Source organism: Nerophis lumbriciformis, linkage group LG29 (genome assembly GCF_033978685.3).
Source record: "Nerophis lumbriciformis linkage group LG29, RoL_Nlum_v2.1, whole genome shotgun sequence".
NCBI lineage: Eukaryota > Metazoa > Chordata > Actinopteri > Syngnathiformes > Syngnathidae > Nerophis > Nerophis lumbriciformis.
The window spans coordinates 18297501-18321586 of record NC_084576.2 but is presented as its reverse complement, the minus strand read 5'-3'; the positions used below and the strand labels follow the sequence as shown (position 1 = coordinate 18321586).

General features: G+C 38.4%; 1 protein-coding gene across 1 annotated transcript in view; it reads left to right on the top strand.

Moving 5' to 3' along the window:
- The first annotated feature begins 3651 nt into the window (after positions 1-3651).
- The window catches only part of ptdss2 (phosphatidylserine synthase 2), a 26398-nt gene continuing 5963 nt past the window's right edge, over positions 3652-24086 (top strand). The window contains exons 1-7 of the mRNA XM_061924879.2: positions 3652-3844; positions 4264-4552; positions 12028-12129; positions 16949-17031; positions 19348-19415; positions 20400-20534; positions 21909-21959. Of these exons, the coding sequence (XP_061780863.1) occupies positions 4344-4552; positions 12028-12129; positions 16949-17031; positions 19348-19415; positions 20400-20534; positions 21909-21959 (648 nt within the window). The 5' untranslated portion in view covers positions 3652-3844; positions 4264-4343. The remainder of the gene's footprint in view (positions 3845-4263; positions 4553-12027; positions 12130-16948; positions 17032-19347; positions 19416-20399; positions 20535-21908; positions 21960-24086) is intronic.

Here is a 24086-nt window from a genome sequence, read left to right as displayed (position 1 = left end):
CGTGCATTTTTAAGTAAGACCAACATTTTTAGAATATAATACGTCTCTTATTCTTTTTAATAACATTGTTATTCTGAAGCTAACCAATAATAAATAAAATACTTCTTACCATTAATTTGACTTCTTGAACAGATGCGATAAAAAACGGATGGATGGATTAAAATGTATGACAATGGTTATAATTTGAACGTTATTTTTATTACTGTGATTACGAGCGGAATTATTATTTGCTTATCGTGTTAAGCAATGTCAGCTAAGATTGATCTGAGAGCCAGATGCGGTCATCAAAAGAGCCACATCTGGCTCGAGAGCCATAGGTTCCCTACCCCTGTGTTAAATGATATTAACACTTAACAAAAGACAATACTGCACTTATCATTTTATTGACCTAGCAAAGTATTCTCGCCATACTATTTAACAAATTAAACACTTATTTGTGCTGGATTGTCGGAGGAGGCATTTGCTTGACGTTCTTTGTAATACAGACTCTTAAACTTCAGACTTGTGATTGTCCACAAGGGGGTGCTGCAGGGCTCTGTGTTCGGACCTCCGTGTTATTGTTTATAGATAGATAGATAGATAGTACTTTATTGATTCCTTCAGGAGAGTTCCCTCAGGAAAATTTAAATTCCAGCAGCAGTGTACAGAATTGAGGGGGTGTAAATGGAAACAAAATTGAAAAATATTACAATAAGAATAAAAATAAAAAGCAACAATGAGAATAAAAATATAACAGTAAAATAAGAATATAACAAGAGAAACTAGGCAGTACTGACCATGTGATGAAAATGTATTGCACTGTTATTGTTTTGCATCCCTTGTCATCATAGAGGAGTTGTCAGTCTAATGGCGTGTGGGACAAAGGAGTTTTTTAGTCTATTAGTCCTGCACTTGGGATGAAGCAGTCTAGCAGTGAACAGGCTCCTCTGGCTACTGATAACGGTATGCAGAGGGTGATTGGCATCATCCAGGATGCTCACTAGTTTTTCCACAGTCCTCTTCTCTGCCACCGTCACCATTGAGTCCAGTTTTATTCCGATCCTAGAACCGGCCCGCCTGATCAGTTTCTCCAGTCTGAAGCTGTCCTTGGATGTACTTCCCCCCAGCACACTTCGATGTAGTACGGAACACTGGCAACCACAGACTGGCAGTGCATCCACAAGAGTTTTTTAAGGGAGCACCCATATAACACTGCGAAAAACCCTGAAGACACATAAGACCAAGATAGGCTGCCTGAGGAAACCCGTGGTGCAACGCACAGGGCCAGTACCTTGTACGGCCCTGATGAGACGGAGGAGGACCCAGGCCCGGACACTCCCCACAGTGCCTGGAACCTCCAAGCACCACCAGCGCAATCCCGGGGCAGACCGTCGGAGGGGGGACGCGTGGCGTGTAGAGCTACCTGGACACAAGTCGAGGGACTGATCACCCTCGGCTGGGTCGACCGGGAGAGGGTGTTTGATTAAGACCCGAAACACCCTATGACCCCGGGAGAATCACTGATGATGTGTCCAGGTTGCACCGTAAGGTGTATTATGAAACCGAAAACTTACAGATGTTGAAGGAGCGCAGTATATTTGTATATGAAGTACAAATACAAAATATGCGAAATATTACTAATGTTGAAATAAACACCAATGAAATTATTAGAATTTATGATCTACTCCAATCGTATTAACAGTAGTTAAATAGTTTAAAATGCAACATTCAGTGTACTTTGTTTTGACATATTCATTCATCATGAAATGTTAACGGCGTTTAACATTAAATTAATATTGAGCTCAAGTCAGGTAATTGTCATGCTGGGTGCATCCATGCCTGTCTTAACTTTAGTAATGCATGTGTCTCCAGTGTTCTGTTAGCAGCGTTTTTTTTTTAATTAATAAAAAAAATGCAAGTTTAAATAAAATGCTTATAAAGGATAGCATTTATTCAAATAAACAGCATGTGACATATTAATGCACACATTTCGAGATGTAATATTCATGGCTAATAACTATCAATTTCTGTATAGTAATTTATGTCTTAACGTCCATCTGCGTGATATTGCAGGTGTACAACTTTAATTTTGGTGAGGACAGCGGCTTTGTACACAAAATCTTGCGGAACTTTAAGTTACATTTATTATGTTTTGCTTTCTAAACATTGAATGTTTTTCATCAACTTAAAAACATTTTAGTTTTTATTATTTTCGTATGTTTTTTGTTTTGTTTCTATGCTGTTGTCATGGTAACCTCGGCATTAGGTTCTCTTTACAGTCGCAATCAAAAGTTTACATACACTTGTAAAGAACATAATGTCATGAAGTTTGGTCCTTTTATGAATTTATTATGGGTCTACTGAAAATGTGAGCAAATCTGATGGGTCAAAAGTATACATACAGCAATGTTAATATTTGGTTACATGTCCCTTGGCAAGTTTCACTCCAATAAGGCCAAAGGGAATAAGCGGTAGAAAATGGATGGATGGATGGATGTTGCGGTTAATAGTATTCTATCTTTATTTGTCGTTATTTATACTTTCTGCATATTAAGTTAAGTTAAAGTGCCAATGATTGTCACACACACTAGGTGTGGCGAAATTATTCTCTGCATTTGACCCATCACCTTTGATCACCCCCTGGGAGGTGAGGGGAGCAGTGAGCAGCAGTGGTGGCCGCGCCCGGGAATCATTTTTGGTGATTAAACCCCCAATTCCTACCCTTGATGCTGAGTGCTAAGCAGGGATATAATGGGTCCCATTTTTATAGTCTTTGGTACATATGTAGCATAATCTACAAAGATACAAAGAATTGCTATTGCGACATCTAGTGGACACATTTACAACAGCAGTTTCTTTCATTTAAAAATTTTGGCTAATTTTTATACTTAGTAAACTCATCCGGCGGGCCGGATAAAATCTGTTGGCGGGCCTGATCCGACCTGCGGGCCGTACGTTTGAGAGCCCTGATTTAGATGCTTCTTTAATTACAATACACATATTTAATATAAGCACACTACCTTCAGAACTGTATAAATATATCTATTGTATATCATATTAAATATGTATATAATATATTAATATGTATACGTGTATATGTAAAGGCTATACATGTGTGTATATATATTGGATGTGAGTGTGAATGTTGTCTGTCTATCTGTGTTGGCCCTGCGATGAGGTGGCGACTTGTCCAGGGTGTATATCGCCTTCCGCCCGATTGTAGCTGAGATAGGCTCCAGCGCCCCCCGCGACCCCAAAAGGGAATAAGCGGTAGAAAATGGATGGATGGATGGATGGATGGATTTACCAAATAGCCAAAGCCCAATGCGGCCCCCCAAGTCAAAAAGTTTAGACACTCCTGCTCGAAGCTCAAGTCATTACCGAGTATGAAATCAATGTTATAATCATCTTTTAAACAAGTCTCAATTGTTAAATAGTTTCCGATTGACGTTCGCGGCCTAACCCTTGACGGAAGTGACGTTTTAAGAACGTGACGTTTTCGAGCGACCCAAAACATTGGCGAGGGAACCGGTTTTGTCAAGTGCCGCTCTATAACCTACAGCCACGTCGTGTTTTGATTTCAAAATACAATCCCTACCCATGCTTGCACCCAGAAACGCTTTTATTTTGAAAAACACACATCAGGGCCGCTTCCTCTCTGTCACCGTCACTTGACACACAGAAAAGTCAAGCCGCCATTGCCATGTGACGTCGTGTGGCGCTTATAATGTGGCTTAATGTGGATTTGTTGACACGAAGTCGAATTTGTTTGCTAATAATTTCATGACGATTTAAAATGCGCGTGTTGGTGGAGTTTAACCGGTGCGCCCAGCCCCTGGAGTCACTAACCCTGAACATTTAGTCGGCAAGTTTAGTTTTTTACATCTATTACAATGATAATGCAAGTTTAAATAAATGTCATGTGCGAACATCAGCTATAATATGGTGATATTAATAGAGTAGTCGCCAATAAAAGTTATTGCTAAGTTAATAGGACTACTATGCAAGGTCACAAGAGTTAGCATGCTACCATTAGCATGTAAAGAAGCAGCTAGCTAAGGTTGGCTTAAAGTGTTTTAATATCATTAAGTACTACTACCTAGAAAAAACTATTTACTTCCCACTGAATAACGTAAGACTGTGTTATAATTAAGTGTGTTGGCGTAACAAGCAGGCGGTGTCTTGACATGTTTTTGTCAAGTCACATGCTGTCTTGGGAGGCGTTTCCGGTTTCCGGTTTTAATCTCCTCCCAAAGTAACACTCATTTCTCCACACCACATCAGGATGCTGACAGTCGCTTGGGTGCGGCTGACAGGAGAATAAAAAACACGCACGCAAGCTCGGGCGGATCCCTTTCCAAGCCATGAAGCTGGAGGTGAAGCGAAGCGGTGTGGTCACCGCAGCCGGCAGGTGCGCGCCGGAGACGGTCAACAATGGCGCGGCGGAGCACGGCTGCCTGGATCCCGGCACGCCGGCGAAAGCCAAAGTCACCAAGCAGATCTCTAGGGAGAGCTTGCAGCGGAAAAACACCGAGTGTGAGGTGTACGACGATGGGACAAACACGTTTTTCTGGTGAGTGCTCATGGAAGTCGTGTTGCCACAAGAAGGCGATTTTCGGTTAGAAGTCTTCCCAAGGTGAACCCAGAGAGTCTGCTCATAACCTTCCCTGTGCTTACTCAACTGCAGAGAGTACCAGACATTTTAATTTGGTAAAAGGCTTTGTTAGGATTTCCAATACAGTAGTGCCTGGAGTTTATTGGTAATTTGTTTTCCGAGAGGCCAGGCAAAGACCCAAGCAATATTTACAATGAACAAGTGCAAATCTATTTAATCTGTTTCAGACATTCAACATTTTTAGCACAAAACACTTTTTATAGAGAAGAATTTACCTGCAGAAATTCATACAAATCATGGCTGGGCGATATGGCTGAAAACTTTTATATGGTATGTATAAGTATTATAGTCCGTATTTTTCGGACTATAAGTCGCAGTTTTTTTCATAGTTTCATAGGTGCGACTTATACTCAGGAGCGACTTATGTGTGAAATTATTAACACATTACCGTAAAATATCAAATAATATTATTTAGCTCATTCACGTAAGAGACTAGACGTATAAGCTTTCATGGGATTTAGCGATTAGGAGTGACAGATTGTTTCGTAAACGTATAGCATGTTCTATATGTTTTAGTTATTTGAATGACGTTAACATACCAGGCACGTTCTCAGTTGGTTATTTATGCCTCATATAAAGTACACTTATTCAGCCTGTTGTTCACTATTCTTTATTTATTTTAAATTGCCTTTCAAATGTCTATTCTTGGTGTTGGCTTTTATCAAATACATTTCCCCCAAAAATGCGACTTATACTCCAGTGCGGCTTATATATGTTTTTTTCCTTCTCTATTATGCATTTTCGGCCGGTGCGACTTATACTCCGGATCGACTTATACTCTGAAAAATACGGTATTGATATTTTTATAACCTATTGAAAATAAGGACCATGAGAAAAATGCATTAAATGTAAACATTTAATGCATTATAATGCCCTCAGCTATCAAGAAAAGAAGGTAAGAAAGGAAAGGAAATGTCAACACAAGCATGGAAAACAATCAATGTAAATACAATTATAATATCTCATTGAACACCTTACAACAACCTCATAAAATGAAGGTGTAAAAATAAGGAATATAAAAGAAATGCTTAATGAAGTGGAACAAAGTAGTGCAAAGTGTGAAAATGTAAACCGAGGGAAGCCCGAGAATATATATACCGGTATATATTTTCAGGTTTAGTGCCAGAGACTTATGGCTGTGTAACATTAATTTGGTCTGTTATTCATATACAAGTGTGAAAAGGAATTTATGTTATGCAATAATAATTATTTTAATATCATTGGACCAACTTACTGTTATTGTAAGGTAGCACATTTGTCATATTTTGTCATTTATTGTATTCATACAGTCCTGCACTTCAGTTCCTACCAGTTGTTTCCGTGTACCCGAATAGAGCACAAACAAGGGTTGAAAAGAAAAAAGGTGAGCTCAGGGCTATGGTCCGTTTGAAAAAAAATCCAAAAACTGCCATACTGTTGAGGTGACTTTTCCTGTTTTACCCACAATCTCTTAATTTCAACGTTCTCTTCTCACTCCATGCTAAGAATCAACCACGAGATAACAAGATGGCGTAACCAAACATGATATTTGATATTGTTACCTGATTGGCTGTTAGCGTGTCACTCTCACTGATCAGTGGTTACTTCCTGCTTTGCTCGGTTACCAGAGAGCGAGTGCTTTTGTCCATGCAACCAATCTTGCTTCGTAACTTACGGTTTCTTCCGAGCAAAAAATAAAACATTTATTGATATCGATTACATGTCTTTTGCAATATATTTTACCGTTTTATCGACCCAGCCCTAATATAATTAACACATGAAATGCAGAAATAAACAACCACACCACTTTTGTACTTTGTCAATAATTGAGCTTAATACCTTATTGTTACAGTGAGTGTTTTGTTGAGCACATTGACCTGTGTGAGAAATGTCATGTCAGTCTGACTTTTTACAGAATATAGATCAAATGTTAGAGGTTTAATAACAACACTACCCGGTTATGTGCAGTAGTTGAGTAGTAGAAGAGAGTGGCTTGCACAAACAAATACTTATTCGGTCGGGATGTAACAATATGAACATTTCAAATCACTATTATCGTCGTGACCAAAATGATCACGAATATCATTATTATCGCAGTATTGTTGAATGTGCCCAGAAAGCACTTATACACAGCTGAAATCTTTTAACAATTTTTTAAAGTATCTAAAATAAATAGACACGGCGTTAGAAAAGCCACTATTTTGCATGTCTTGTGTTTCTTCATAGTTATTTAGTATTATTATTTTTTATGTTTTATTGGCTAAGCTTTTATTGTTTTAAATATTGGTTTGTACTGTAGCACTTTAAGATTTATTTAAATAAAACGTGCGTAACCAATTAAATCCATCCATCCATTTTCTACCGCTTGTCCCCTTTGGGGTCGCGTGGGGGTCGCGGGGGGGTCGCTGGATCCTATCTCTGCTGCATTTCGGCGGTAGATTATTAATTATTAGTTCTGGTGGGCGTTTTGGCGTTCTATTCTGTTCAGTGCATCGTAAAAACACCTCAGTTTCGTATTCCTCTGAGCAGGGGTGGGCAATTATTTTTTCAAGGGGCCACATGAGAAACAAAGAATATTGTGGAGGGCCGGGCCATACGACTTAACTCAATTCTGCATCATATTAATTGTATTTTTTTTACAAAAAGCAGTAAATGGCATTGTTTTGACAGGCTGGTAAGTGCATATTTTATGGCTGAGCAATGAAAAAGTGTGGTTGCCTTACCGAACTGGCATTTATTCTAACCATCTAATTTGGTGTTTTTCAGTTCTTTTTTCTTGCTCAGTGAGAGAAATCTCTGTTGGGCTTTAATAAGTGCATCAAAGTCAGGTTGAATGTCCGAAGAGGAGATGCGGGGCAAAACTGACAGAGGACCATTCGTGAGAGTGGATCTATACATGGATTTGTTCAACTTTATCACTGAGAATGTTTGTTCACATATGTAGGGAGAGCCAATGTGAACAAACGTCTTCTGAGCATGTCTCCTTATGTCTGGAAAATGTTCCTCCTTGAGAGAAGAGTAAAATCCAGCAATTATCCTGACTTAAAGTGCTCTGCCAGTACTGCAGGTCAATAAGGGTGCATTAGCCACACTGCAGGTAAAGGGACAGGAAGTCATGTGCATTTCATGCTTAATTGTTTTGAGGTCTTCAAATCGCCCTGAAAACTTATTATGCAGTGCTCCCAACACGGATGAGTATCTGCAGAGGTGATCAGCTGATGGTGTGACTTCTGTCAGGGTTTGCATGAAAGAAGTCTTCGACTTTCATCTCCTCAAAACTCCCAAATCTCTGCTTTCCGGTCCCAAGCTCTTCTTAGCACTTTGCCCAGGCTGATCCATCTGACAGCTGTGTTGTAGCCGATGTAGCTCTATGCTCAGTCTCATGCTCCTCTAAAAGATCACTCTCTGTCGTTGTTCCTTTCATTGAGCACAAACTTTATTGATCCACAGAGGACATTTTTTACTAGAATAGCTTAATTACAAGAAGGAAAGATAAACACAACACTCTCAAAAGCACTAGAAACAAGGAAAGTGTTTCTTCTTATGTGATACCTAGTATAGTATCGATATAGTAACTATACTAAAGTGATTATGTTGATATTTGTGTTTTTAGTTAGGGTAAATATTTGTTTTCAAATATAAAAGAGCAGTGAATGAATTAATATACTGTGTTTTCCTGACTTTAGAGCGCACTGGTAAAAAAGCCGCACCCACTAAATAAAAAAGTAAAAACATTTCTATATGTTAGCTGCACCAGACTTTATTTGTAAGGTACAGAACAATACGTTGTGAAATGAGTTATTTACATACAAAGATTTTGTAAATGTTTATTTACATACCTTAATTGTTTCCAAACATTGCCTGGAACACGGCAGTAAAACGGCGATCAAACAAAACAGAAGTCATCGTCAGCTGCGGAAACTAGCTCTTCAGTCAGCTAAACAGACTCATTAAAGTCCACGTTGACGTCTTGGTGAATTTACTGAGGAATTCACGAAACTGAAACAATACAAGAAGAATGCCATTGTAAGTTCATAAGTCTAACACAAACACTTGTAAATGTTTTTGCATATTGCTAATACTCACGACCCTAGCTTGACTACATTACAATAGCACGTACAAATTATGCATAAAAACACCCCTACAGACATCACACATGGGACAGCTTAATAAGTACAAATGGTTTTAGTTATATTTTAAAATTACAAACGCTGCTTTGAGTGATGAATGAATAATCATACGAGTAGGAACGATTAGAAGATGGAACGGCACTTGTACTTCCGGTTCAAAGTTTTATAAACAGCAGGAAACACTGTAGTCATTCACCCAGCAGCATCTGCATTGAGCGAATTGTCAGAATAGATGTGAATTGTTATTCAGCATGGTGTTAAAAAACGTTTTGAAAAGTATTACATTTGAATTATTGAAACTTGCAAAGGCCACATTTCTTAAGAATGGAGAATTACTAACAGGTGCCTGCTGTACCTCATGTATCTGTGGCGTGCTGCGACAAAAAAAATACAGACCTATCAAATCAAATCAAATCAAATCAACTTTATTATCAACCTAAATTGGATTGGTTTTAGCATCCTTAAGATTTTCCTGATGTAACCCCAGTACAAAAGTTTGCACACCACTCCATAATCCTACTCTCCACACAATGGATAACTCTACTGTTGATGATTAAACCGGAGAAGTCAGTTGAAAAGCACAAGGCTGGCCAGTCTGGAAAATTGACATTCTCTTTAAGCGTTGTGAAATACAAGCATGTGTTTCGTCAGCGGGAGAAAAAAAGGAGCGGGAGAGGGTTGTTTCTCCACCGCATGGCATTAGCTTCTCTACATTTTACCTCACCTAAACCTAGGGCTGGACGATTATAGCAAAAATAATAAATACGATTATTTTGATGTCTATTGAAATGACGACTAACAACACTGTTATACAGGAATTTGATAAGAACAACCACATATAAATGAACGAATAAACAAGTAAAATTATGAATACATTAAAATAACATTAGCAATATAAAAACAATACAATCATTTTTTTCCTTTGAATTTTGTTGAAATCTGTTTTTTTACCCTTTACACTTTATTTTACCACCATAGAGTATGTTCTTTTTGTGTCACAATTTCAATTTATTAAGATGTTTGTTAATTAAATCCCTCACATATATTTGTTTTGACCTGTATTTTAAATCAAAATCTTAAAAACTTTGTAAATTATATGTATCAATATGTGCTTTAAGGTTGTGTAAGGTACTTTCTTGAAACCTGTATTTTGTTAACGCAGTCAGACCAGATGCTGCGTTATTGTAAAGTGGAAAGTGCGCTGTTGCTCTGAGACTCGAGTTGCGACTGTTTGTACATTGATCTTACATTCATGATGTCGTTCACAACAACACAAGCAGATAAGATGTTTTGTGGGTGTATGGATTGTTCTTGCTCGCTTTTAGCTTTGTATTTTTCAAGTGGCCTTCTTGCTTTGTTAGGTTCAGAACAGGGCGGTTGAGTGTTTCGGGGATGAAACAAATGTTCCCCCTCTTGCAACGACAGAATTTTGTGTTTAGTAGTTACTGATAAGGCATGCTAGCGATGTGTCAACCATGGTGATATCCCAAACTTCTAGTAGACGTGGTTTCACTGGTCTTTTTTTAGACTCATATGCTCCTCATCCGTTTCACCGTTACAAGCTCAGGAATTTGCATGCAAGTTGCGCTATTAATCATTTTTTTCAATTATAGAATTTTTATGATCGTGAGGAGCCGAAATCCAGATTACAATTTTATTAAGCCCTACCTAACACCAGAATCAGGTAAATATCAATTTGTTGATGCAGAAAGAACAGTTTATCCTTCTGGTGTCAAGAGAAAAGCCACAATTTCTCTCAGACTTGTTTGTACACGCGACTTTTAGCTACATCTTAAAAGGTTTAAATGTTCATTTAAAAAAGAACGGAAATGCTTGGCTGCTTGTTTTTGTGTGTTTTCCTGTCTTCTAGCAGAACAGAATAGTCTGTGGGATTTATCCAAAATGTTTCGATTAATCGAACAATAGATATTGCATTATTCGATTAGTAACATATTTCATAACTGCAGCAATAGTTTGGACGAGGGCTTCACGATTAATTGATTTTAAATCGTATTCCAATTAATTATGACAATGTTAAAAGAACAAACATCAAATTGATATTACTCACACACACACACACACACACACACACACACACACACACACACACACACACACACACACACACACACACACACACACACACACACACACACACACACACACACACACACACACACACACACACACACACACACATTTATTCATTTATGTGTGGTCACAAATAAACTCCCAAATGCAAATTCAGGGTTTCCCCTCGATTGCCACTATACATGTGGCGTGTCTAGGGATGTGGTCAATAGGACATCATGATACAAACTAAGGAAACTACATTATTTACTCATGAAGTGCACGTACATGTAGTAATCCCGTTAAAATACTGTAATAATATAGCGTGGAATAAACTGAAAAAAGCAATTATTAAAATACTGTCCAGATGTATTGCACCAGTAAACGTAAGGATTACAAATTAACAAACAATTTATTAAATTGTAGTTATGACACAAAACACACAGACAGGTATAATATGTGTAAAAGGTAAACAAGTGAATTAAAAAAAATGTAAACGAAAAAACTGAATTTGATTGTATTTTCATACTGCTATTATTTTTAATTTATTGTTGTTACTGTTATTATTTTATTTTTTTGTCACTAATGTATATCCAGTTGTTCTTTTGAGTTTTGGTGGTACAATAAATACTCATATTTTCAAATATTGAATAATCAAGTTATTATTCGTGATTTCAATAGCCATAAAAATAATTGTGATTATTATTTTTGCCATATTCGCCCAGCTCTACTGTGTGTTGACTCATTTTCAATGCCTAGAAAATCTACATAAACTTTACACATATAACTCTCCTTTGTTTAAATAGGATTTTCCCTTGAAGATCTACTGTAAACTTTTTTCTGATAGCCAGCGTCCTCTGCAGTGGACATTGGTATTTTGCTTGACACCATACTGTTTTTTCCCGAAATATATACCTTTTTTCCCGAAATATATACCTCTAACAAAGGAAACACATGTCCACTGCAGAGGACGCTGGTTCCCAGGAGGTTGAACAATTTGAGGGCTGTATTCACTTTTGTGAGCTACTGTAGAAGTAGTCTTGGTTAGGGATTGGATCACTCTTCTCTAGTTTGACATATAAAAGCCTAAACGCGTGTTGTGAGTCAACGTATTCGCTTACGTATGTTGTTTTTGTTCTGATACATGGTAAAATCCTGCTCGTTATCTACCTCCTTATTTTTCTATTTCCATAGGCGGGCCCACACTGTCACTGTTCTTTTCATCCTGACGTGCGCCCTGGTCTACGTCACGCTTTTGGAGGAGACGCCGCAGGACACGGCCTACAACACCAAGAGGTCAGTAGGTGGTGATCACCACGTCTTTTTGAAGGGTCGGCATCAAACTTGAGGCTTTTCACTGTTGTTTTGCATGCAGAAATGAGTGAGATGAAGATTAGCTTTTATTTTTCCTCTTCTCAACCGCCTCTGAATGTGGGTGTTGAATGTGGGATGAATGAGAAAGTGCTTGCATGCAGCATGAAATGTGTGCGACGAGGAGAGTCGCTGTGAGGGATTGTCAGACTGCTCTTAACAGGATTTGCCTTAGTTGGCGCTGACTGGCTGGTGGATAAAGATGGTACAGCTTCTTATTCTGATGCGTAATCTCGCCCTGACTCAGCCTGTCACTTCATATCCTACCCTCGGGCACGCTAACGAGTAGGAGTGGGCGGTAATCTCACGGAATGTCCGTTCGTCTTAAGCCTCCGCAGTTCATTTGTGAGGTCAAAGCGGTTCCGCTTGTCTGCACGCCATCTTTCGCCAGATTGGTGTTCAATTTACAAAACTGAAACAATACAAGAAGAATGCCATTGTAAGTTAATAATACAAACACAAACACTTGCAAACATGTTTGCATATTTGCTAATGCTAACGACCCTAGCTTGACAACATTACAATAGCACATACAAATATGCATGAAAACACTCCCACAGATATCACACATGGGACGATTTAGTAAGTAAGTTGTTTGTCATATTTTTAAACTTACAAAACATTGCTTTGAGTGATGAATGAAGAATCTATACGAGTAGAAACACTATGGAGGATTAGAAGATGGAATGGCACTTGTACTTCCGGTTCAACACTTTAAACAGCAGGAAACACTGTAGCCCAGGGGTGTCAAACTCAAATACAGAGTAGGCCAACATTTAAAACTGAACAAAGCCGCGGGCTAAGGTTGAACAAATTAACCTTTAAATAGGGACCCAAACAAGTTTTGCATTGAATATTGAACAAGCAAGGCTTATATAACTTTATAGTGACATGCAAAATAGAGTTTAAAATAATAATAATAATAATTAAAAAAATATCAATGGCATATCAAATACAATTTAAATAAAAATTGAATGCCTCTTTTCTATTTGCAGCCTTCTGAGCTAAATATCAACATTGACTTTTTCCACAGGCTAATAATTTTGAAAATAAAATAACAATGAATAAACCAACCATTCAGGACTTTAAACTGCTCAGTTTTCAACACACTGATCTAATCGGATGTGCCCAAGCGAGATACCTGCCATCTTTTCTTGGATGCTAGTTCATTAATGTCGGGGCTCAGGCTTTGAGCTGAGGCAACCTTCATTATTCATCAGTCATTATATCTCGTAGTCCACCCGGACTACGGCACTGCCTTTAACGTCCTCTACGAGCTGTCGTCACGTCCGCTTTTCATCCATTCTAAAACGTGCCGGCTCAGTCACAAGATATGTGCGGCTTCCGTACGCACACACACGTGAATGCAACGCATACTTGATCAATAGCGATACAGGTTACACTGAGAGTGGCCATGTAAACAACTTTAACACTGTTAGAAATATACGCCACACTGTGAATCCGCACCAAACAAGAATGACAAATACATTTCGGGAGAACATCCGCACCGTAACACAACATAAACACAACAGAACAAATACCCAGAACCCTTTGCAGCACTAACTCTTCCGGGACGCTACAAAATAATTGTTTCTGCTTTGTCGTAAGAAAGTGGAATTTGTGAAGCTCGGTTGGTTGCATGAACAAAGACACTCGCCGTCTTGTAACCGAGCAACGCAGGAAGTGGTCACTGATCAGTGAGAGGGACACGCTAGGGTAACAGTATTAACTATCCTTTTTGGTTGCACCATCTTATTGTCTCGCCTTTGATTCTTTGCATGGAGTGAGGAGAGAAAGTAAAACTGAGTGCTGCAGAGAGCAAATAACTTGTGGATAAAACAGATTTTTTTTTAAAGGACCGTGGTCAGACCAATGTGGTCTGTAAATGATGCAAGGCGCTCATCCCCACCAAGACCGCTAATACCACACCACCTTAACCGCGTTCACCCTTTAGAGCACAGCTGTAACTTCCTGGTATTAAACCTGCAGAAAATAGTTCTTCTCAGGTTTCTCTATGTCTACATTTTCACACTTTGCGATATTTTGTTACACTTTATTAAGCATTTATTACATAGTACTTATTTTTGCACCTTCATTTTAAAAGCTTATTGTTAAGTGAACAATGTGATTTTAGAGTTTTGTTTACATTGAGTGTTTCAATGCTTGTTTTCTCTCTGCCTTGATCGCTGAGGGGATTACATGTGGGGATTATAATGAGAGGACGGTCACCGCTGAAATAAAAATGTTTGCGTTAAATCTGGTTCTTATTTTCGATCGGTCATAAAGAATATCAATAATCATTGATATCGACCGATATAAAACAGTTTGGGAGTTTGGCTGAGTTCTCCCTGAGTGCTGCTTTACATGAGACAGTGTTTAGTCTGCAACCGGACGTAACGTCAACGTGCAACAAAGGTACTGAAATATGGCATTGTTTGATTATATATGAATTGATACCTGGTAGTACTGACGGAAATCAATCGGTGACAATAACAGTACCGAATTTGGTACCCATCCCCATGCTCGACTATCTGTCGCTGGACGACATGAAACCAAAACTCGTAAGTAAATAAGTTCTGTCGTTAAATAAGATAAGTAATAAGGTTAAATACCATTAGGTAAGACTAAAAATACAGGCATGTGAAATCAGAAAATTTGCATTTTTCAACATTAATTTTCACTCGCCTCAGTTGCAGTTCCTCTTGCCTAAACGTTGCACTAAATTGCAAGACGGGGACACGATCAGGGGCGTCAAAACAAGCTCACTAGTTAGCATAGTTAGCATCATCAAGCTAGCTTACTCGTCGTCGCCTGCGTTCGCTCTCCGAGCCGCAATTTTGACAGCTTTCTACTTTGCTGCTAATCATATTTGGAGGGGGGGGTTGGTGGTAGCGGGGGTGGTTTTTGTAGCGTCCCGGAAGAGTTAGTGCTGCAAAGGGTTCTGGGTATTTGTTCTGTTGTTTTACGGTGCGGATGTTCTCTCAAAATGTGTTTGTCATTCTTGTTTGGCGTGGGTTCACAGTGTGGCGCATATTTCTAACAGTGTTAAAGTTGTTTATACGGGCACTCTCAGTGTAACCTGTATCGCTGTTGATCAAGTATGCCTTGCATTCACGTTTGTGTGCGTACAGAAGCCGCACATATGTGACTGGGCCGGCACGTTGTTAGAATGGATGAAAAGCGGACGTGACGACAGCTCGCAGAGGGCCTTTAAGGCACGCCCCCAAGACTGTGGTCCGGGTGGACTACGAGATATAATGACTAATGAACACCTTCGTTGGATAATGAAGGTTGCCTCAGCTCAAAGCCTGAGCCCCGACATTAATGAACTAGCATCCAAGAAAAGATGTCAGATATCTGGCTTGGGCACATCAGATTAGATCAGTGTGTTGCAAACTGAGCAGTTTAAAGTCCTGAATGGTTGGTTTATTCATTGTTATTTTATTTTCAAATGTATTAGCCTGTGGAAAATGTTTATGTTGATATTTACCTCAGACGGCTGCAAATAGAAAAGAGGCATTCAATTTTTATTTAAATTGTATTTGATATGCCATTGATATTTTTTAATTATTATTATTATTATTATTTGAAACTCGATTTTGCATGTCACTATAAAGTTATATAAGCCTTGCTTGTTCAATATTCAATGCAAAACTTGTTTGGGTCCCTATTAAAAGGTTAATTTGTTCAACCTTGGCCCGCGGCTTTGTTCAGTTTTAAATTTTGGCCCACTCAGTATTTGAGTTTGACACCCCTGGCCTAAGTCATTAAAATGTTAAAAACAAGTCAAATTATTATTTTTTATTTTTTATTTAAAGCTTACAGTAAATCTCTACAGTATATCAACTTCAGGTTGGTATAAAGTATAAAAAACCCAAAATGTTTTATGCCTTTTCTGTCAAAGACAACTTTGTTTTTTATAATAAAACTGAAATATGCAGTATTTTCCCCACTGCCCAAAACATTCAGAAAGCAATGTTTGATGTGAAGTAATTAGAGCTTTAAAAAGATCAATAATGCAGGACACCATTGATTTTAATTCATCATTATTTTTGAGTAATCACAGTGAAAAGATAAATAAAATCCCATTAAATACATTTGGGATCCAAAGGTGATGCTTTTTTTTTTTTTTTTTTTCTCACTTAAGTTACGAGATCAACTTCAGATATATCTGTCGATTTTACGTTTGAACTATTATTTTGTTTGTTTTATGCTCTTTTGTCAAAGAAAACGTTGATGTTTTTGTATGGCAACCACACAATATATGCAATATTTTCCACATAAAACATTTTAAAGTGAAATATTTTAAATAATTGGCGCCTTGAAAAGGTCAATAATTAATTGATTTTTTTTTTTTGAGCAATGGCAAAAAAAGAAAAATAAAGATAGACAAAAGAAAAACAACAGCCTGCATGGCAGCTTTGTGTCAACATTGCAACTTTTTCTAGTTAGATTTCACCTCGTTCCACATTTTTTTATGTTTTTTTTATTTTTGCAATAGCATTTCCAGAATGTGTGGCGGGCCGGTAAACAATCAGCTGCGGGCCGCACTTTGGACACCCCTGGCTTAACAGCACTAATAATAATAACCAAGTGTTTTTAGCATTTTTACAAAATGAAAAAATATATAAAATTATCAAAGTAAGGAAAACGGGTCCAAAAAAAAAAGGAAATGTCGTCAAAAGCTTGTCCATAGTTGTTCTTCGTGTAACAAAGAAGATTTTAAGTATCAAATGTTCTCTAGGGGGATTGTGGCCAGCATCCTGGTGTTCCTTTGTTTCGGGGTCACACAAGCCAAAGATGGACCCTTCACTCGACCACATCCAGGTAAGATGAGCACTGCAAGCGTTGTGCAAACAAGCGTGTGTGTGTGTGTGTGTGTGTGTGTGTGTGTGTGTGTGTGTGTGTGTGTGTGTGTGTGTGTGTGTGTGTGTGTGTGTGTGTGTGTGTGTGTGTGTGTGTGTGTGTGTGTGAGACGTCAATCAGGGAGCAAAAAAATAGAAGAGTGAAGTCATGACAGCATCCTGTACGTCAAAAAAGACATGCTGTCTTGTTTTGATAAAACTGCTGCCATACTAGCATCCCTGACTTTGAAGTCTGTCTTTGTTGCAAGCTTGCAGTCGTATCATTCTAAGACTTCTTCAGGGTGCTGACGGTTCCCTCATTTTTTTGTGCCGGTTCGGAGGGTGTGTATGAAATCCAACCAGTCTGGCTTGGTATTTTGGTCGGAGCTGACAAAACCTGACTTGAGTAAGACCTAAATGCAACACCGTTTTATTTGTTTTGGTTTGTAAAAGTAAACATTGCCATTGTTTGATAAGCGGGTGATCTGGTTCTTTATACAACAAATTAGGATCACTTTAACCCCTCTTTCCCAATATGTGCTTCTGAAGACACTTTAACTCCGATTGCACTGTTGCACAAGTAACTCCAGTGCGAAATGGAGGAAGGAAGGAATCTAAGTGGGCGGTGCTTGCATCTTCAAGCTACGTTTCCTGCCTGCTTCTTTTTTTATGGATCAACAGCCGAGTCTTTGCAACTAAAGACTTGTTGTTGTTATCCTTGTTGCACGTCTGTTAGGTAACCAGGGAGAATGCCTGGAGGGATTTTAGGAAATGCAAACCTTCATGCTGGGCGGATAAAATTAGCACAACTTGTTTGCAGTGTGCACTCTCCTACCACAACATTAGGTACACCTGCTCAATCCGAGATTCACCCTATCAACAATTGTTTGCCTTTAGAAAGATAACTGCTGTTTTTTATTGGCAGTTATTTGTTTGGCATGTTTATTTATGTAGATGCAATTTAACTAGAAATGTTCCCATCAGGGTTTTTTGCTGCTGATACTGAACGTCCATGAGTCAGTATTAACTAGAGATGGGTACTGTTCCTATATGAACCGATACGGTACCAATTCCTGGTACCTGGGAATCGATTCCGATACTCAACAGTACCAATTTTTATTACTTTTGTGTATGTCAATAAATATGAATTGTTTTTGATAATAAATTATCTTTGTTTGCAGCATTTAAAAATGAACTGATTATAACTGCTGTCCAGTTGTTATATCATGTCTTAATATCACATTTCTGAATCTCGTTTGCAAATATGACATTAAGTTGCAGCTAGTGTTAGAGACGTTAAATGGCAGTAGTGTATAGTTTATGGTGTGTTTTTGTTGCTCCCTAAAAAGTGTTAATACTGTAAGTATTGTACTTTTTACGCACCAACGTGCATCTTTGTTGCAGTTTTCAATAACAAGCTTGGAGGTGTTGAAATGGCCATGTAAAATTGCTAATGCTAATCAGTAGCATGTCAATAGCAAAACCAGTTTATATTAGCATCAAGCTAACGCAGTTTTGGAACAGTGAAGCCTTACTTAACTTACGTTGGAGCGTTTTTTGAGTCAATTTCTTTGTTGGCATTGAAAATTGCAACATTAAATTGGCTGAGTCCGTTCTCAGTGCTGCTGGAGTGATTTCAAAGTGCTCTAAGTGCTGAGTCGTCAACTGGGCGTGACATCACACTCAACCCAGGTACCGAAACATAGCACCATTGGATTTTACGTGAATCGGGGCTCTATAGGACCGGGGGGGATTTGGTCGGTGCCCAAAAACGTTCAGTTAATACCATCCTTGGTATTAACTGTAAATGTTTATCTCAATTATAGTTGGAAATAAACATTGCAATTTTAACGGGGCCCTTGTGGTGCTATGCATCGCACCTGCGGTTTTGCCTAATAAATGCAGGACATGATATTTAAACTAGTTCCTTATTCTTTTTACGTACAATCACGTACAATTGTTTGATCAAAACAAAGTCAGTAGACAAAAACTAAACCAAAACTACTACTCTTTTAAATATTCCACACTGTGTATGGACATACACAGTTAGCTGCTACTAGCTGCCTATGTCAATAATAAAGTATCAACCGAAAAGGATCGTTTTTTGAAATAGGCATTGAAAGGCGTTTATTTACATTGGCCGATTATGTGGTTTTCACTGATATCGGCCCATCCTGATCGGTAGCCTATCGATTGCCGCATCTTGATTTTCAATGTGTGCAACCAAAATATTACCGTAAACACCTCACTGCAGTGTATTCTACTCCACTTACGTTGCCAACTGTTTTTGTGTCCGCAGCCTATTGGAGGTTCTGGCTTTGCGTCACTGTTGTCTATGAGCTCTTCCTCATCTTCATCCTCTTTCAGGTGAGTGCTCGCTTGACTGATGTTTTAAAGAAGTCTAAGAAATTGATATTTAAACTCTGAGGTTGGGTAATGTATTTTTTTCACTATTCGACTGATTATAGAGGAGTTGTAACAGCAGTGTTTAAATTAAAAAACTAGACCGGAAATGAATAGCTTTGTTTTTTTTTAACATTTGTTTGTTTGATTTTTACAGACATACAATTAACAAAAGTAAACATAAAAGTAAACACAAATACATCAAATGCTGTTTCCCCCCCACAGGTAAAATAAATAAACTTTGTGTGTGTGTGTGTGTGTGTGTGTGTGTGTGTGTGTGTGTGTGTGTGTGTGTGTGTGTGTGTGTGTGTGTGTGTGTAAGTGTGTGTACACGCATGTTTATATGTATATATATATATATATATATATATATATATATATCCATGTGTATATATATCCATGTGTATATATGGATACATATATCTGTGTATATATTTTGTGTGTGTGTGTATGTATGTATGTTTGTATACACACAGATATGTATGTATATATGTATTTGTGTGTATATATATATATATATATAAATAAAATATTATTTTATATATATATAAAATATTATTGCTTTATTTATATATATATATATATATATATATATATATATATAAATATTACTATTTTATAAATATATATATAAAATATATATATATACAAAATATTATTATTTTATATATATATACAATTATTTTTAAGAATGCTGCCAATGTAGGATTGTTGAAACAAAGTTTTGTTGTATAACCTGTGATGACAAATTAAGAAATCTTAATTTTAGTTTTATTGTTAATTTCAATTGCAAGTGTTGTGGATGAACAAATAATTACCTGAATGGTTAGCAGCAATTTCTAAATGTTCATAAAATGAAATTGTAGTAATCATTCCTATTTATGGCACTAAATTCATAATTTGTGTCTGTTGGTGGCTTTTTGTAGCTAATGTTTACTCCTCACCCAGACGGTGCATGACGGGCGGCAGTTCATGAAGTACATTGATCCCAAACTTGGTGTGCCCCTTCCCGAGCGCGACTATGGGGGGAACTGCCTCTTCTACGATCCAGACAACACCACTGACCCCTTACACAATCTCTGGGTAAAGATTTTTTTTCTTCACAAATCATACTTGCCAACCCTCCTGGATTTTCCGGGAGACTCCCGAAATTCAGCGCCTCTCCCGAAAACCTCCCGGGACAAATTTTCTCCTGAAATTCAGGCGGAGCTGGAAGCCACGCCCCCTCCAGCTCCATGCGGACCTGAGTGACGTGTCAACAGCCTGTATTCACGTCCGCTTTCCCACAACACACGTTATAACTGTAGAATGATTGAGGGCGAGTTCTTGGTTTCTTATGTGGGTTTATTGTTAGCCAGTTTCATTAACGTCCTCCCAGCGCAGTAACAACACACAACAGCAGTCATGTTTTATTCCACCGTAAAGCAGTTTGTCTGCTGTAAACAGCAATGTTGTTGTAATATATTGAGTTGGAGGCAATAACCAGGCGAGGTGATGAAGTACGTCTCTTTACTGTAGACTTCAGAACAGACTCACACACTTGACGTCAGGTGCGCAACACCACGTAAATCGTTGGCCAACCAAGAAGTAACCCCAGTACGCGAGAGCCAACATTCACCAGGAGATGGCAACAGACAAACATAGATCACTCTATAACATTCCTCCCCTTTTAGAAATGGAGAAGTTCCTCAAAATAAATAAACAACCCAACCAAAAAATGCAGCAGCTCAATTAAAAAATTGTACTTAAGCCACATTCTTTTCTTTTTTTTAGCACTGAACTCTTAACCCTCATTTGTAAACAATAACATGCTTATTATACAAACAGTATTTGTACACCTTTAACACAGATTTTTATACTGTCTTCAGAGATTCAGTTTTTTTGGTGGTACTCGAAACCTTTCTGGGTACCTGCGAAAGGGTGTTCAGCATGGTTAGAAAAATAGTGACAGAGAATAGAACAAGGATGGACAATTCAACCCTTAACTCAACAATGAGTAGATGAGTGTTATGTGTGTGTATGTGTAAATAAATGAACACTGAAATTCAAGTATTTCTTTTATATATATATATATATATATATATATATATATATATATATATATATATATATATATATATATATATATATATAGCTAGAATTCACTGAAAGTCAAGTATTTCTTATATATATATATATATATATATATATATATATATGAAATACTTGACTTGGTGAATTCTAGCTGTAAATATACTCCTCCCCTCTTAACCACGCCCCCGCCCCACCCCGACCATGCCCCCACCCCCCACCTCCCGAAATCAGAGGTGGGGGAGTATGTCACAAATTGATGTACTAATTATGTATAGATACAGTATATATTTTTAAAATTGTTTGTCTTTTGCAGCCATGTCTTCCTCTTTTATGTACAATCATTCTTCTTTGGAATCACTTGACATTTTCCCCCTTTCTCTGCAGGACAAGATGGATGGCTTTGTCCCGGCTCACTTCCTGGGTTGGTACATAAAGGTAAATATGTATGGCAGCACAGTGCGACATTGACGTCGGTTTAGTGGTAAAGAAACGCAGCACCTCGAGTATCGTGAACTTGACTTTTTGCAGTGTTTTGTTGCTGCTGGAGAAATTCTGCTGATATATATCAACATCCAGCAGCTTTGTCTACCTCTGCATGCACCTTAAGATGTTGCTACTCAGCCGTTGGTGTGAAAGTCATGTGTGTTACGCTTTAAGTTAAAGTACCAATGATTGTCACACACACATTAGGTGTGACAGAATTATTCTGTGCATTTGACCCATCACCCTTGATCACACCCTGGGAGGTGAGGGGAGCAGTGGGCAGAAGTGGTGGCCGCGCCCGGGAATCTTTTATGGTGATTTAACCCCCAATTCCAACCCTTGATGCTGAGTGCCAAGCCCATTTTTATAGTCTTTGGTATGACTCGGCCGGGGTTTGAACTCACAACCTACCGATCTCAGAGCAGACACTCTAACCACTAGCCCACTGAGTAGGTGTGCCATCCCATTCCTAACCAATAGGGTTCAATATGATGTGAGTCCACCTTTTGCAGCTATTACAGCTTCAACTCTTCTGGGAAGGCTGTCCACAAGGTTGCGGAGTGTGTTTATAGGAATTTTTTTACCATTCTTCCAAAAGCGCATTGGTGAGGTCACACACTGATGTTGGTGGAGAAGGCCTGGCTCTCAGTCTCCATTCTAATTCATCCCAAAGGTGTTCTATTGGGTTCAGGTCAGTACTCTGTGCAGGCCAGTCAAGTTCATCCACGCCAGACTCTGTCATCCACGTCTTTATAGACCTTGCTTTGTGCACTGGTGCACAGTCATGTTGGAAGAGGAAGGGGCCCGCTCCAAACTGTTCCCACAAGGTTGGGAGCATGGAATTGTCCAAAATGTTTTGGTATCCTGGACCATTCAAACTTCCTTTCACTGGAACTAAGGGGCCAAGCCCAACTCCTGAAAAACAATCCCACAACATAATTCCTCCTTCACCTAATTTCATACTCGGCACAATGCAGTCCGAAATGTAGCGTTCTCCTGGCAACCTCCAAACCCAGACTGGTCCATCAGATTGCCAGATGGAAAAGCGTGATTCATCACTCCAGAGAACTCGTCTCCACTGCTCTAGAGTCCAGTGGCGACGTGCTTTACACCACTGCATCCCACGCTTTGCATTGGACTTGGTGATGTATGCATTAGATACAGCTGCTCGGCCATGGAAACCCATTCCATTAAACTCTCTGCGTACTGTACGTGGGTTTATTGGAAGGTCACATGAAGTTTGGAGCTCTGTAGCAATTGACTGTGCAGAAAGTCTTTGCACTATGCGCTTCAGCATCCACTGACCCCTCTCTGTCAGTTTACGTGGCCTACCGCTTCGTGGCTGAGTTGCTGTTGTTCCCAAACTCTTCCATTTTCTTATAATAAAGCCGTCAGTTGACTGTGACCCAGGCCGCTCTGGCTGCAGTGCCCTCTGTTGGTTGTTCAGGGGATTGTGTAGGTCACATTTATTTGTGCATCTGGTTTGTGGGAGGAATGTCTCATCGACACAAAAGCAAAAAAGCCATCCACATATGCAAATTCAATACAAATACAAAATCAAGCATATTTATATTCAAATCTCAAAAATATATTTACAAATACACGTTTATTTATACAAATTCTTGATTTATTTGTATGTCACATTTTTATATTTATACATTTTATTTGTATATATTTTCAAATCTCACGACTGGATTTGTTGCACAGGTGGCATCTTATGACAGTTCCACACTGGAAATCACTGAGAGCGGCCCGTTCTTTCACAAATGTTTGTAGAAACAGTCTCCATGCCGAAGTGCTTGATTTTATACACCTGTGGGCGGAATAAGTGATTAGGACACCTGATTCTGATCATTTGGATGGGTGGCCAAATACTTTTGGCAATATAGTGTATGTGTGTGTGTGTGTGTGGATATATATATATATATATATATATATATTACACATATGTGTACATGCACATACATGTATGTATGTATGTACATATATATATATATACACATACATACACATATATATATATATATGTGTGTATATGTATATATATATGTATATGTATATATATATATATATATGTGT